At 56.4% G+C, this 13,523-nt stretch overlaps 1 protein-coding gene across 2 annotated transcripts in view; it reads left to right on the top strand.

Annotated features, from left to right (window-relative positions):
• RBM19 (RNA binding motif protein 19) overlaps positions 1-12,888 on the top strand; it is a 72,729-nt gene extending 59,841 nt beyond the window's left edge. Inside the window, exons 24-25 of one of the 2 annotated variants that reach the window (XM_064465898.1) lie at positions 2,716-2,824; positions 12,486-12,888. In XM_064465898.1, coding sequence (XP_064321968.1) covers positions 2,716-2,807 — 92 coding nt within the window. In that variant the 3' untranslated portion in view covers positions 2,808-2,824; positions 12,486-12,888. Of the gene's footprint in view, positions 1-2,715; positions 2,830-12,485 lie in introns of both variants that reach the window. The other variant, XM_064465897.1, reaches the window with a different exon arrangement.
• The last annotated feature ends 635 nt before the right edge of the window (positions 12,889-13,523 follow it).

Below are 13,523 nucleotides of genomic sequence, written 5' to 3'. Positions count from 1 at the left end.
TGCGGGGAAGGTACTTGCTCCCAATCCAGCTAAATTACTATTGACTTGTGTTCTCTGCGCTTCACAAACATTGCGCTCAGCCGTCACCAGCGGGGCTGGCGGTATCCTGCCAGGGCTAACTTGGGAAGCCAGCTGTGCTGGGCCTTTTTTTCCTGCTCTTTCCCATCGATCAAAGAATTAAATTGACAGATGGGGAATTCTGTGCGAGACGCAGGAGGGGGAAGGAATGACTTGGGGGGTGGGGAGGGTTATAGGAAGGATGGGGTGAAAAGAGGGGATGTGAAGGCTGCAGCCAGGCGAATGAGAGATTGATGCATGAGGAGGTGGTCTGTCTTGTATTTCGGTTGTGAGAGCTTTTCCAGCAGGATCCCCAGTCTCGGCAGAGGGCTGTGGGTGGGTGTGAAGCAGCAGAGCCCCGCTGCGCCTCACCCCTGCTTATTTACAGTTTGCTGGAAGCACAGGGTTTGCAGGGGAAGGCATGCTGCACTCTGGACCCGCTCCTCACGCTCCTCCGTTGGCCGCAGACCCCCAAACTGCTCCTTTTACCTCTCAGCTGCATTACAGACCCGCCGCGCTCACCCTCACCTCCCAGCCTTTTGGGCTCCCTTTTTTGCTCCTTTCTTCTTTTTTTTTGTGATTTTTTTTTTTTTTTTGGAGAGCATCTGTAACTAATGCAAACACATGCTGTAGCCGGAGAGTAAAACCCTGCAGGATTAGCGTGGCATCCGCAACCCTGCCACGTTCTAATCCCGTGGTAATCCCCCTCTCGGCCCACCCCCGCCGGCTTTGGCTATTGTTTAAAGGAAGCAAATGGGATCGTTAGCAGGCAAACCTTAACCAGCTTGGAGCAGCAGAACGGAAGTCAAACCAATTCGCTTCCCCACCCTCCTGGGTTTTTTTTTCCCCCTTTTCCTCCTTGTTAGACGCATGGGGAGATGCTCCCAGTGCTCCCCAGCAGCGCCGTGGCTGAGCCGGTGAATCTGGAGCACGCGGTGGGGATCGTTTGCCCTGCCAGCCCCCTGCCCACGCCACGGCAGGTCCCCTGGGTGCACCGCACTGCTTAGGAATGCTCTCTTAGCACCCTGCATCCAGCACCCCGCATGCAGCACCCCCACCGTGTAACCTGCATCATCGCCTCCACAGGGGCTCTCCGTGTGGGGCGTGTCGGGGTCCAGTGGGGAAGGGCTGGCAGGTGGGGGACACACTCTTCCCTGCTCTGGATTTGGGAGCTGAGACCATGTTCGATGCCGTTCCCAGGCCCCGAGCGTGAGGCTGGCCGGGGGAGCGGGAGCTGGGAGGGCAGGGTGAGGGGGAGGAAGAAGCACTGAGCTGGCACCTTCCTCTGGAGTGGGTTGTCCCTTGTGCCTTTGGATGGTTGAATCCAGAAGAGCCACCGGAGGGTCTTTGGGTGGCACCTTGCGTCCCCCTTCGGCTCTCGCGAGCTCGGTAGGGTGGGTGCCAGGAGGGGAGTGGGGGCTGCCGGCACCCCTGTCCCCCTGCCCATCCCCACAGCCCCCCGTGGGGAGGGAGGCGGGTTCTGGCGCTCTGTCAAGGAATTAATTGAAAAAATAAAATCATTAGATGGGAACTCCAGAAATGCAAAATTGTTGGGAGTTGGGGGGGAGGCGGAGGGGGGGATGTGAGCTTTTGTCAGGTTAATTTCTTCTGTATTGATGTTTTGTGACATTTACTTGTTGTTTATCTCCCGCAGCAGCTGTAATACTAAAAGAAAATGCACAGCTTGTTCCATTTATTTATTTTACACCTTTTCTTTAGTCCTATGGTATGTTTGTTTGTTTGAGAAACCCAGCGAGGCTTTTGATGTCTGAAAGCAGGATTTAAACAGCTGTTCTCCATGTGCTGCTCACAAGCGAGAGCCGCTGGCTGGGGAGCAAGCAGGGGGAGAGGGGGCTGTGCCATGGCTCCTGCCGAGAGGGCACTTCTTGCCCGGCGGAGAGGAGGCAGCGCCAACGTCAGCCTCAGCACAGGGGCCAAATGGCTTTGTCACCCCCAGCACCGGGTGCTGATGCGAGGTTGGGATGCTCGTTCAGGTGCTGGCAGCCCCCGGGGGTTTCTCACCCTCCCGCAGGCTGTAGCATCCACAGGGAGGTCTGCGTGCATGGGGCTGCGCCCCACGGCAGTTTCAGGCGCATGGTGATGCTGGGGGGGCGGGGGTCACAGACAGTGCTGTTGGTGCAGGACAAGAGGAGCGAAGCAGGGACATCCCTGCCCAGCCTCTCGCCTCCACCTGCTGCTAGCCGAGGTGGGAGATGCAGGCTGGGCTGCCTCCTTATGTGTCAGCAAGGATGTTGGTGGGTAAGTGTCCTGCCAAGAGCCTTGCTGAACCCAAGCTGGGGTCTAGATTGGTCTTGCAACCCCTCTTGGACAGCAGATGGGTGAACTGGGGTCAACGGGAAGGGTCAGCACCACCAATGAGCCTGTTCAGACGCTTGGGGCTGTTTGCCTCCAGCAAAGCCTGTGAAGCAAAGCACGGGTGGTTGGTATGGAGTCGCTCCTCCAGCCACGGTGCCCGGCCAGGGCCTGCCTGGCGAGGAGAAGTAAATGATAGTTGAGGGGCTTTACCTGGGAGGGGGATGAGAGGGGTTGGAGGTAACAGGAGGTGAGCTGGAGGCGGTTGTGTGTGGGCCCGGGTTGTAATCTTTACTTTTCTTCTTGTTCTACTGCATCCCTTCATTACTACCCGGGCCTGGACAGACTCCCCAAAGAAGAGAAAACGATCGGAGGTTTTGAGTGAAATCCTGGAGCACCTGGAAGAGGAGGAGAACAACAAAGATGAGGCCATCTAGCAGCTGCCTTGCATCTGGTGAGGTTGGTATGGGGACAGTGGGGCCATGGCGGGCACAGCTGGCCCTAAAGGTCAAAATGCCTTGGGCTGCCGCAAGAAGGTGGCATTGTAAAGGCTCAGCAGCCCCCGAGGTGGGATCCCACCCTCTGCCTCTTCTCCCTGTCACCCTGCAGGCTCGTAGCCATGGTCTCAAGGGGTACAGCCCAGATTTGGGCTTGGTTTAGGCTCCACTTTTAACGGACAGCGTGCACTGCTTGTGTTTCTCTGTCCTCCCCAGTGTGTCTGCTTTCTGCTGTTGTAGCAGAAATCGCTGTCAAGTCACAAATTGCCCCTCGCTGTGGTTGGGGAAAACAGATGGGGTGCCAAAAAAAAGATAAAAGCATCCATTTGGAGACCAGCCTGCAGCTGCTGCCACAAAACAGATAGTTTGGCAGGGGCCTTTTCCCTGCCCGCACCCCAGCCCTCCACAGCTTCACTCCCTCCTAGGCCACCATGCACCCCAAGGTCTAGTTCATGCTGTCCTGAGGCCGGGCTGGCATTGCTCCTTCTTGGTGTGTGTCTTCTTGGAGTAGCACCTCTAGAGGCTGGAGAGTGCAGGACGGCAGAGGTTGGCGGGAGGGAGCCAGGAAGGAATAGCTCCCTGTGGTCAAACACCGGGCAGGTCAGTCAGCCCCCCCACCTGCTTTTTAGACCTCCTAGCAAACCATGTGTGGGTTCAAGAGATGGGAGACAGGCTCGTGGATCTCCTTTGCATGTGTTCGTGGCTACAGTGGAAACCCTGGGTTGCTGGTAGTAAACCTGTTCAGCAGCCACAGCATCTGGAGAAGTGCAATAAAAACACCAGGATGGTTTCTAGATCCCTTTGAACTGCCCTGTTGCCCTTTTTCCATCCACTGAGGAACTCAACGCCCACCTCCATGGTGATGAAACCCCATCCCGTGCTGAGAAAGTCATGCACGGCCAAGAGGGACAAGGGCATCGTGCCTGGGGAGAGGCGACTTGAGGCGCCGGGTTGCCAAACCCTTCGTGCAGGGCAGAAAGTCTCAGCGGCACTTCCTCCAGCAAGGCTGTATGTGCTCAACACCGCCAAGGGAACGATTTTGACGCATTCTGGCTCCCAGTTTTGCAGCCACAGAAATTACGCCAGTTCCTGAATCTCATTCAAGTGGCCTATGGGCCCTCTGGTTTTTGGGGGTGCCGCTAGGGCTGTGCAATACATGCAATCCAAAGTGGCGCTGAGCCCACCATGCAGGGGGGGGAGCCGGGGCTGCCCTCCCTGTGTCAGCGCCAGGAAGCCCTCCTGTGCTCGCTGGAGTGTGTGTGTATGTGCGATGCACATTACTGCGAAGAGGCTGTTTTCCTCTCGGCAATATCTGCCTATTGCTCCGAGGCGGTACCCAATACACCTAGCAGTGGGATGCTCATAACCTTACTTATTACCGGACTTTTGTTCAACCCACAACACCGCTGGCTGCCTGAATAGCGAGCGCATCTGGGCCTGGAGCCGACCAATAACCCTGCTAATACATCTGCCTTCCCGGGCCGCCACAAGCACCGGGCACGAGCACAGCGCCGGGGCCCTGCCAATGAAAGGGAAGGTGCTTACGTGACCACGGGAATAATCCGAGTTGGGTTAAATAACTGCCTGCTTCATGCAGTCTGTCTGCAGTAAGTGACGGGGGCCTCAGGATAACATTTGTCCCTTGGAGCAGCTCTGATTTGAGGATGGCTCCAGGTGTACGTGCCGTTTTCCAGCAGCCAGCGCAAGGACACGGCTGGGGAGGGATGGAGGTGGGGAGGGACGGAGCGGTGCAGGAGGGGCAGGACAGGCAGCATTGCTCAGAGCCCAGGCAAGCCCCGTGCTTTCGGACATACCCTGTTCCAGCTGCTCTGCAAACCTCACCAAAACTGGTCGTCCCACAGGCCCTGGGGGTCGGCAGCGGCGGGCTCGAGGCTTGCCAGCCCCCTGGGGAGGAGGCTGAGTGCTACTGCTCAGCGCCCAGAGCTGTAACGCCCTGCGCTGGTCCCCTAAACCGTGCTGCAGCTCGGGAGCCCTGCTGCTGTCTCTGAGTGGCTTCCCGGCCCCCGACACTGGGTTTTCCTGCTGTTGGGACCTGGGGCCCCCAGCTCAGGGGACAGACCCCCAAAATTCAGGGGTGTCCCCTTGGGATCTCTGCAGGGCTGCGGTGTAAAACGCTCATCCCTTACGGCAGCTCCAGTGCCCCCGCCCTGCCACGCAGCGGGGGGGGGGGGCGTCTGCACTCGGTGGACGGGTGGGTAAACTGAGGCAGGGCTGTTGGAGCAGCGCTGTCGAAGAGGGCCAGCCAAAATGGTGACGAGCTCACCAGGGAGCGGGGATATATTTTTTTTAATCCTTTTTTTGCTCAGCGCTCAGCAGCAGCGTTCCCGTCCCCAGTGCTCCCCACTGCTCCCCACTGCCTCTGCCCTCTGCGCTGGCACAGCGCGTGGCAGCGGTGGGACCCGTCGGTGGTCCAGGGTGGCTCTGCGCGGGGGGGTGGGGGGGTGTCACTGCAGGGAAATGGGGCTTTAGCATCCCGGGGGTGAAGGAGCAACCGGCAGCGCTCAGCACAGCCGACGGCCAGCACAGGGGAGCTTGGCAGGGTCCCTTCCAGGCACATGTGTCATCCAGCGCGATTTCAGTGAAGCTTTGCAGGGTTGCGGGCTGGGGTTGGATTTTCCTGGGGTTTTTTTTTTTTTTTTCTGGTTATTTTTTCCCCCTCTCCCTTCATTGTCTTTTGTGGCGGGGCAGGTTTCTTGCTGAGCGTCTCTGAGGTCTGCAGCGGCGACGAAAAGGATTAGCGCAAGCAGAGCATGTAGGCTTTAGAGAACAGAGCAGAGTTTGGTTTCAACATCTAATTCAATTTGTTCTGCCGAGATTGAAATATGAAATGGTTGCCAGTCAAACGTTCAAAGGGGGAGGAGGGAGGAAAGGAGAGAGGGAGCCTTCTCAAATTTAAATTTTAATGAAAATTAATTTAACCCTTTGATACGTTTTAAAACATGTTATTTCCTGGTCTGGAATCAGGCTAGAAAACATTCATGAGGGTCTTTTTTTTTCCCCGCACCTTCAAACATAATGAAGATTTTCTTTTTCCCTTAATGATACTTATCTTGTTGAGCAGTTTGACATTGGTTAATTTTTCAGGCAATTTGGTATCAAGGAAATCTGTTTGATGTGTGCGGGGGGGGGGGGGCTGTGTATGTGTATACAGATATATATGTCTGTACATTAATTATGGAAGTGCTGATCGCAGCTCTGGAGGACAGTTTGAGTTAATTCCTACTCTGCAAGCAAAGACTTGACTTCTTTGTTACGTACTGAGATTCCCACACGTTGCACCCCTAAAATTGCAGCGGGTTTAACGGGAATTTTCTGAAAACGAGCGTATACCTGCTAATTACCCTGAATTAAAATGAACGCCTAAGTAGGTCTGCAGGAAATTCATCACTCCCTACTGTCTTTTCTTTTTTTCCTCAGTCTGAAACAATCCTAATGATGAAATAATGCAAACTCTCTTAACTGTCCACGTAGTTAAACCTGGGAAATAGCGTCCCAGCGGTCCTTAACCCCGGCAGTGCTTCTGCGGCTGAACACCATCGCAATATGCTTATTTTCTCGGGAGTGATAATAGTTTCTTTTAGCGGTAACTGTTATTCGGAAAGGTTGTATCTATAGCAAACGGTCGCACAGTAATTGTTGTAATGAGGCCGTGGCGAGCGGTAGCCCCGGCCCCCGCGTCTTGCTGCCCCTTGACACCACAGGGCTGGTGTCACCGTGTGTGCCCGTCAGCCCTCGGCTGCCCGCTGCCCCCCGGGGAGAGCTGGGCACTTTCAGGGTGCGACACACGTCTGCTCTGGGTGTCCTTTCTGGGGTGGGTGCGTTGTATCCAGGCTGTGCTGATGGTGGAGAGGATGAGCAGCCCGCTCCGAGCTTCTGCCCCGGGCTGGGTCATCGCCCACCGCTCTGCGGGCAAGAGCTGGAGATAACAACCGTCCAGGGGCTGCACGGGCTCCTTCGGCCTCCGGCAGATGAGCTCTGAGGAGTCTCTGGAGAGAGGCCTGTGCTCTCCCCAGCGGAGAGCTGAAACCAGTAGCTTACACTCCGGTCTTCTGCAATCCCTGGGACACGCTGCAGGGTCCCCATGGGGTCTGCAGACCCCAGGTGGAAGCCCACAGCCCTGGCGGGTGGGCTTTTGCCAGGCTGTGACAGCCTCATCCGGGGCGAGACCTTGGAGGGCTGGACGGCCGCGGGAGCTGTGACGGCAGCGGCTGTTCCCCGGGCGCCCGCCGTATCCCGCTCCCCAGGGCGGCTCTGGAATTGGATTAGGATATTATTCAAATGCCGCCTTTTTACTGAATTAGAGGGTTAACGGGTTTTAATGTAAAACTAGCTTTACTTTATTGCTGCCTGTTGCCAGAGGCCTGTGTGGGCTGTTATCTACTTAAGGGGACAGCAAGCAAGTTAACGCGGAGAGAATATCCAAGGGGCCGCGGTTTTGCTGGGCACTGCGAGTCCCCCCGCTCCCAGGGCTGAGTGTCTCTGCCAAGCGATGCTCCCAGAGCCAGGCTGTGCGCCGGTGCCCTCTTTGTTCAAAGTGACTCATTGCCTTTGGAAAACTCTTGACCACGATCTGTGTTGTTTTTCTCACTGTCTCGTGGGAGGAGGCAGGGGACGCGGCGCAGGCGTGGACAGGCAGGTAAGCATCCTGCTCTGCAGGCTGTTGTTTGCCCGAGGTGCGGGCTTGAGTTGCTGCTGCTTGCGCCGTGCCCTCTGCCCAGCCGCGGGCGGTTTCTTTTCATCACCGTTGCATTGGCCCTGCCTACAGCGCTGGATCATGAATTTCAGCTCTTCTCATCTCTTTAGTCCCGTCCTGCCTTTGCAAAGTCTTCCTCCCAGGTGTGCCCCGTGGAGCAGGGCTCTGGGAAGCGCTGAAGGGCCAAGCAAGCCCGTCTCTTCACAGCAAGCACCGTCGATGCCATTCGCCAGCCCTGTGCCAGGGCTGCAGGAAGAGCTTGCGTCCCCTGGTGTCGCGCTTGCTGCTTTCCAGCCCCTGCCTTGCAGGCAGCTGCCAGCTCTGGGCAGGAGCTCTGGGATCTCAGGCCTTTCTTTCTGCCTGTTGGCAGTGGCAGCCACCCCCTTCTCCCCAGCCACTCTTCCAGCTTTGCTGGTCTGCTCGCAGAGGCAGCAAGCGCGGTGTCCGTAGGTGCTTGAAGCCGTCTTCCTGAGAAAGATGTGGCAGGGAACATGCGGGGGCGGGGGGGGCTTTTAAAAAAACAGCGCTGCTCCCTTGAGATGGAAGAAGCGGTGCGAACGCAGGCGTGCTGCTGGGGGAGCGATGCTCTCCCGCAGAGACCCTCCCTCGCTGCCTCGGTTTCCCCATTTGCAGAGCACGGTGCAGACCTACAGGTGGAGGCAGCTGTGCGCCGTGCCCATTGCCGCAGCCCTGCTGGGAGCAGCCCAGCTTCCCGCCGGGTGTGCAGGTGCGCTGCAAACTTCTCTTCTAGCCGGCAGTCGGGGCTTGCTTTTCTTCGGCTCCTAATTGTCTCCCTTCCTCCTTCCACCAGCCCTTTGCAATTGCAAACCCCGTTTGCTGCTCCCCCGCCAGAGGATTAGCCAAGGGAAGCCGCTGCTGCCGCCCCATCGTTTCCCCGCCTCACGCAGAAACCTCCTTTACCCTCCCCGCAGGCAGCATTAAAATATTCTGACTGTGTCTAAGGGATCGGGCCAGTTGCCACTGGGTAACCGGTGGCCACAGATCAGCCAGGCTCGGCCCCAGCCAAGGTGACTCCCGGTAGCTGGACCCCATCGTAGAAGGGGACAGCAGCAAACTGGCGTCGCCCTGGGCTGCAGACACCCGTGGGGGGCGGTTAGCTGGGGTGCTGGCTGGAGGTTTGCTCGGGATTTGGGGAGCGCGCGATTCTCCTTAATCTTACGGCTTGTCTGGGCCTTAACCCGGGTCGCGCTGTGACCAGTGCTCGGCACCACCACCTTCCAGCTTCCTCCACGACCTTCCTTGCTGGGAAATAAAGCAGGAGAGCGAGGAGGCAGCGTGCAGCTTTCCTTTCTGCAGCGCGCGGCTGCGTGTGACCGAGACACGCTGCCGCCTGTTTTCCCTAAATATATGCATTGGAGAGGGAGAGAAATCGCATGGCAAGGCTTGAGATTTCAGACTTAGCCATTCATGAATAATAATCAGGCTCAGTAATTCACAGTAAATGGGTATCCAAATTGGCTAATAAGGGAGGCTTTCACCCCAAACTGGAGCTAGGAAGAGATGCAGAGAGAATACGAACAGTTGTTGGCTGAGACGGGTGTGTGCACGGTGTGACCTGAATCGGTGAAACACGGAAAGCGATGCCAGCATGAGAGCGGGGAAACCGGAGAGGGGCGGTGGGGGAGGACCCCGGAGAAGGGACAACGTCCGACCTTCCCTGCCGCGGGGCAGCAGCGGCCAGGCCGGGCTGCAGGAGCATGGATCCCTACGTTCCACAGTCAGAATATCTTAATGCTATATATTATAGCAGCCTCTATTTAATTAGGCTCAGCTCTCCTCCAGCCCCAGGACCGCGCTGGGCTGGTGGGCGTTAGCGTGCCCAGCCCGTGCGTCCTGCCAGCGCTTCTGTCCCGCAGCCCACGGGGACCAGAGGGCGCAGAGCCGGTGTCATCGCGTCCCCACGTGCGACTTCCCCAGCTCAGGGCTTAGCAAAGCTGCGGGGACAGCAATGGCACGCGGGCTGCCTGTCGAGGGGAAAGTAAGAGTAGGAGAGCAAGAGGGATGTCTGTAGCGTGCGTCAGGAGAGGTGATGTGGGGGGAAAAAGGTTTTCTTCATTTTCACCCAACTAAAAATCAGATTCTGCTTTGTCTGCTGTTTCATTTTCTCTTGCAAGAGGAAGCGAGGCAGCGGTAGGAGCTGCATTCAGGTGCAGCGAGGTGGGCTATCGGTCTTCATGTGCCGGCAGCAGGCTCTGACGGGGAGGCCAGCAGGCTCCCCCTGCTCATGGGAAACGGCTCCCAAGTGCCGGACACCAGCCGGGGCAGCAGCAATGGGATCTCGGGAGGTCAGAGAGACCCTCCCTACCGCAGATCAGCTGCTGCTTCCCAGCAAATGTTCCTCTAGCAGCATCTTAAAATGATGGTAGATGGAGTTAAGATAAACAAAAAAACGGAAGAGCACCTCTGCAGATCTCGGACTGTGATTCGAGCTATTTGAATACGCAGAATGGAAGCTCAGAATGCAGCCGATGAGTAGCTGAAGGAAGGATGCCCCTCCGAGGGCCAGCTGTTGCCAGGCGGTGTTTTGCAGCTGCTAAATGACTTTCTAAATTGAGGAGAAACCTACAGCCACTTTTACAGTCCCCTTAGCTCCCTTATATAGGGCAGCGCGATGGCTGGAGAGCACCATGCTGCCACTTGGCTGAGTTACCAGATATTACAGTCCCACCGTCCTACAGCAAGGAATCGCAATGGATTCAAAATAAACCGCAGCAAGTCTGGCCAAAGGCGATTTTACTCCTGCCCTTCCGCTCCCCTCGCCGCCTCTCCCCTCCCCGTACTGCTGGATTGAGAACGCTCGCAAAATTTAGCACGCTGGGTGGCAAACAAACCTCCTTTTTTATTTTTTTTTTTTTCCTTCCCTGTGACTTGGCTTATTTAAGTGTGTTGGGAGGTGGTTTTGGGGTGTGCAGAGTGTTTTTCCTTGGGGTATGACGGATGCTTTCAATGCCCCAGCAGCTGCAGCACTGCAGAGCTGGTGGCCGGAGCCCTCCCACATCCCTCCGTCCCTTCCCTACAGCTTAAACCGTCCCTGAGAGCCCAAAACCGGAGGTGGGATTTCGCAGGTGTGGTGAGGACAGCTTTATAAGCCGCAGGAGATGGAGAGGAAATCACGCTCCCGCCTCTCCCACGTTTGGTGACCTAAAATCTTTTCGGAGTTAAGCGTAGCCCGTGTTAGCAGCCGTCCCGCTGATGCCGCTGAGGCTGGGGAAGTGCTTGGGTGCTGCCCTCTAATCAGTCCAAAGGTTTTCTACTTTATCGTCTTGGAAATGGTACCACAAAATGCAAAATAAAGCTTCACGCGAAGCGCCGTGAGAGCTCTCTGTCCCAGCCACACACTGAGTCTCCGGGCAGCCATCCCCATGGGGTCATACCCTGCCTCTGCGGGGTTCACCCTGCCCAGAGGAAGCCAGCACCAAAACCCAGGCTTAACCTCGGCCTCATCCCTCCTGCCGAGCCTCGGCAAAGCTGAGCCCTGCCTGAGCCCCACACCGGAGACTTTGTGTATGGCCAGGACTGAGATCTCGCGTGGCGCTTTGGGTAAAGCTTTAATTTTGCATTTTGTGGTCTGGTTTCTAAGCCGATGAAGTAGAAAACCCTTTAATTTCTTTTCTCTCTCAGGCTCTGGGTGGGTGTGCGGCAGACGCTGCCGCCACCGGCTCAGCCCGAAGCGGGAACCCCCTCCAGCCACCCCGGTGGCACGGCCACCCCCTCCTCTGCCCCTGCCAGCCCTGGGGCTGGGAGCATCCCACCGGTGTCGAAATCAACCCAGTTTATTTCGACAGAGCCGAGGCAGGCAGAGACAACCCACGCGGTGGTGCTGGTGGCTCCGAAGGCTCCGTAACACCTGATGGGGAGGGAGAAATGGGCAGATTGCAGGCAGGAGCTGTTTTAATTTCATTTTCGGCCGAACCCAGCCTAGTGTGTCAGCTTGGGCTAAGAAAGCCCTGGGAAACGGGAGGACAGACTGTCCCAGGAGCAATTTTAAGCACGTGTCAGAAGAAGTGATGCAGGGCTGCGGAGGGCTCGCCCCGGGGCGTCACAGCTCACCATCCTACCCACCCCCGGCAGGATAAATGGGGCAGGCACATCACCCCTAGGCAGCTGCAAACTAGAGCAAGCGCTCCTCCCACCTGAAATTGGGGCTTAAAAATGCAAACTGGGAAGTTGTTTGGGTTTTTTTATTTAAAGAAAAAAAAAAAACAAACCACCACCCCACTCTTGTGCTTCAGCTGGTGTGCCTGGAGGCTGGCGCGCCCCGCGGAGTGCAGCGGTGGGAGGGGGTGTCGGGGCGACGGCAGGCAGGAGCCTTGGACTTCGTTAGGATTCAACCGTTAGATCTCTCCTTTCTCTCTGATGGCTGAGTGTGATTGACACTTACAAATTACCCAGCCAAAAGTGTCGAGTCTTTGACCCCTGAGTAACATCTTTGGCAAGCCTGAGATTTGCCAGCATTTTGTCATCTAATTACTACAAATCCCTTGAAAATTCACTGGCTGGTGAATTTTTAATGCGGGACAATTTCAATGTGATGCATCGCCCAGATGGGCACGCACGCGTGCTCCTTCCCTCTCCTCCCGCCGCCTCTTCTCTTTCCCTTTCTTCTCCTCCTCCTCTCCTTTCTTTTTCCTGCTTCCTCCCCCCATCCTGTTTCTTACCTCCCTCCTGCCCACGTACATCCATGCTCATGGGAAGCACCCTGGCATCTCACCCCCTCCCCGGGCTCTCCATCCCGCTGGAGCAGCCAGCCGTGCCTGGGGTGGAGCCGGGCGCTTGGTGTGTCCCCCCCAGCCCACAGCAGCCTGCTCGAGTCCCCCTCTCTGGTTTGCCAGCAGTGGCAAGGAGCTGCTACGTGACATTAATTCTTTTTTCCATCCTCTCAGGTCTCTCGCTGACGGATGGAGAGGGAGAAGCCTCCGCGGGGGACTTGGCAGCCAGCACACTTGTTGCCAGCGGAGTCCACTCGTCCTGGGAACCCGAGGGCTGATTTGTGCCACGCATCCAGGTCTTGCTATTCCCAGCCTTTTAAACAGACCTTGAATTCTAGCAGGAGGAAAAGCCCTTGTCTGCTGGAGGCTCCCGCCCCAGGATCTCCTCTTAAATCCAGGCAGGAACATGACTCCCCTCATGTCACAAACAGCCCAGCCTGGCGGCACAGGAGCTTGGGGAGGCAGGTGAGGCCCCTGCTGACCACAGGGACTCTGGCAGAACCTGCTCTTAACATCTGAATTAAATGATAATTTCTGTACATTAGAAACTACATGTATATTTTAAGAGTTTTCCAAACTGAGTCACGTCTCATGTTTGTTTGGATTTGTTTGTTTAATACATATTCACCTCAGCTAGGTAGCTCTTTTGGCCCGATAGGGAGATAAGCATATTTTAGGAGGGAGGCCTGGGCTTTGCTGCGTTCGGCTTTGTGCCTATGTCATTTCTGTCCCCGCTCTCAGGCAATCGCCTCCCGTCCCTCCCTTCCCAGCTTTCAAAGGGAAAGAGGCTTTGCTTTTCAACCAGGGTACCGCTTTACATATGTACGCAGCTGATAAAGTATTTTCAGTTCGCCCCTTTCCCCTCTGGGAATCGCTGTCTTATGGCAAAACTGTTTTGTCTGACAAGGGCTGCAACAGATTACACGTGTTGGCTGCAAACACAGGGCCTTTTTTTTCTTCTTTTTTTTCTTTTTGAGAACCACATACCTTTAAAAAAAAAAATTCTCTCCCTCTGCACTGCTGTGGCGAGCTCTGCCTTTCGCCTCATGTCCCCAGGAGCAGCCCCGTGGTCAGACCCGCTTGTGGCATCAGACCTCCCGGGGCGATGCATCTCTCCGGGTTGTGCGTCCGGATTGGTTTTTCTCACATTAATTTGAGCCTGAATCCAAAAAATCCCAGATTCCGTCGGGGCTGAGCGCTTCAGTTGGCCTG

The sequence above is a fragment of the Phalacrocorax carbo genome, chromosome 15, assembly GCF_963921805.1.
Source record: "Phalacrocorax carbo chromosome 15, bPhaCar2.1, whole genome shotgun sequence".
NCBI classification, from domain to species: domain Eukaryota; kingdom Metazoa; phylum Chordata; class Aves; order Suliformes; family Phalacrocoracidae; genus Phalacrocorax; species Phalacrocorax carbo.
This window is presented reverse-complemented; position numbering and strand designations above follow the sequence as displayed.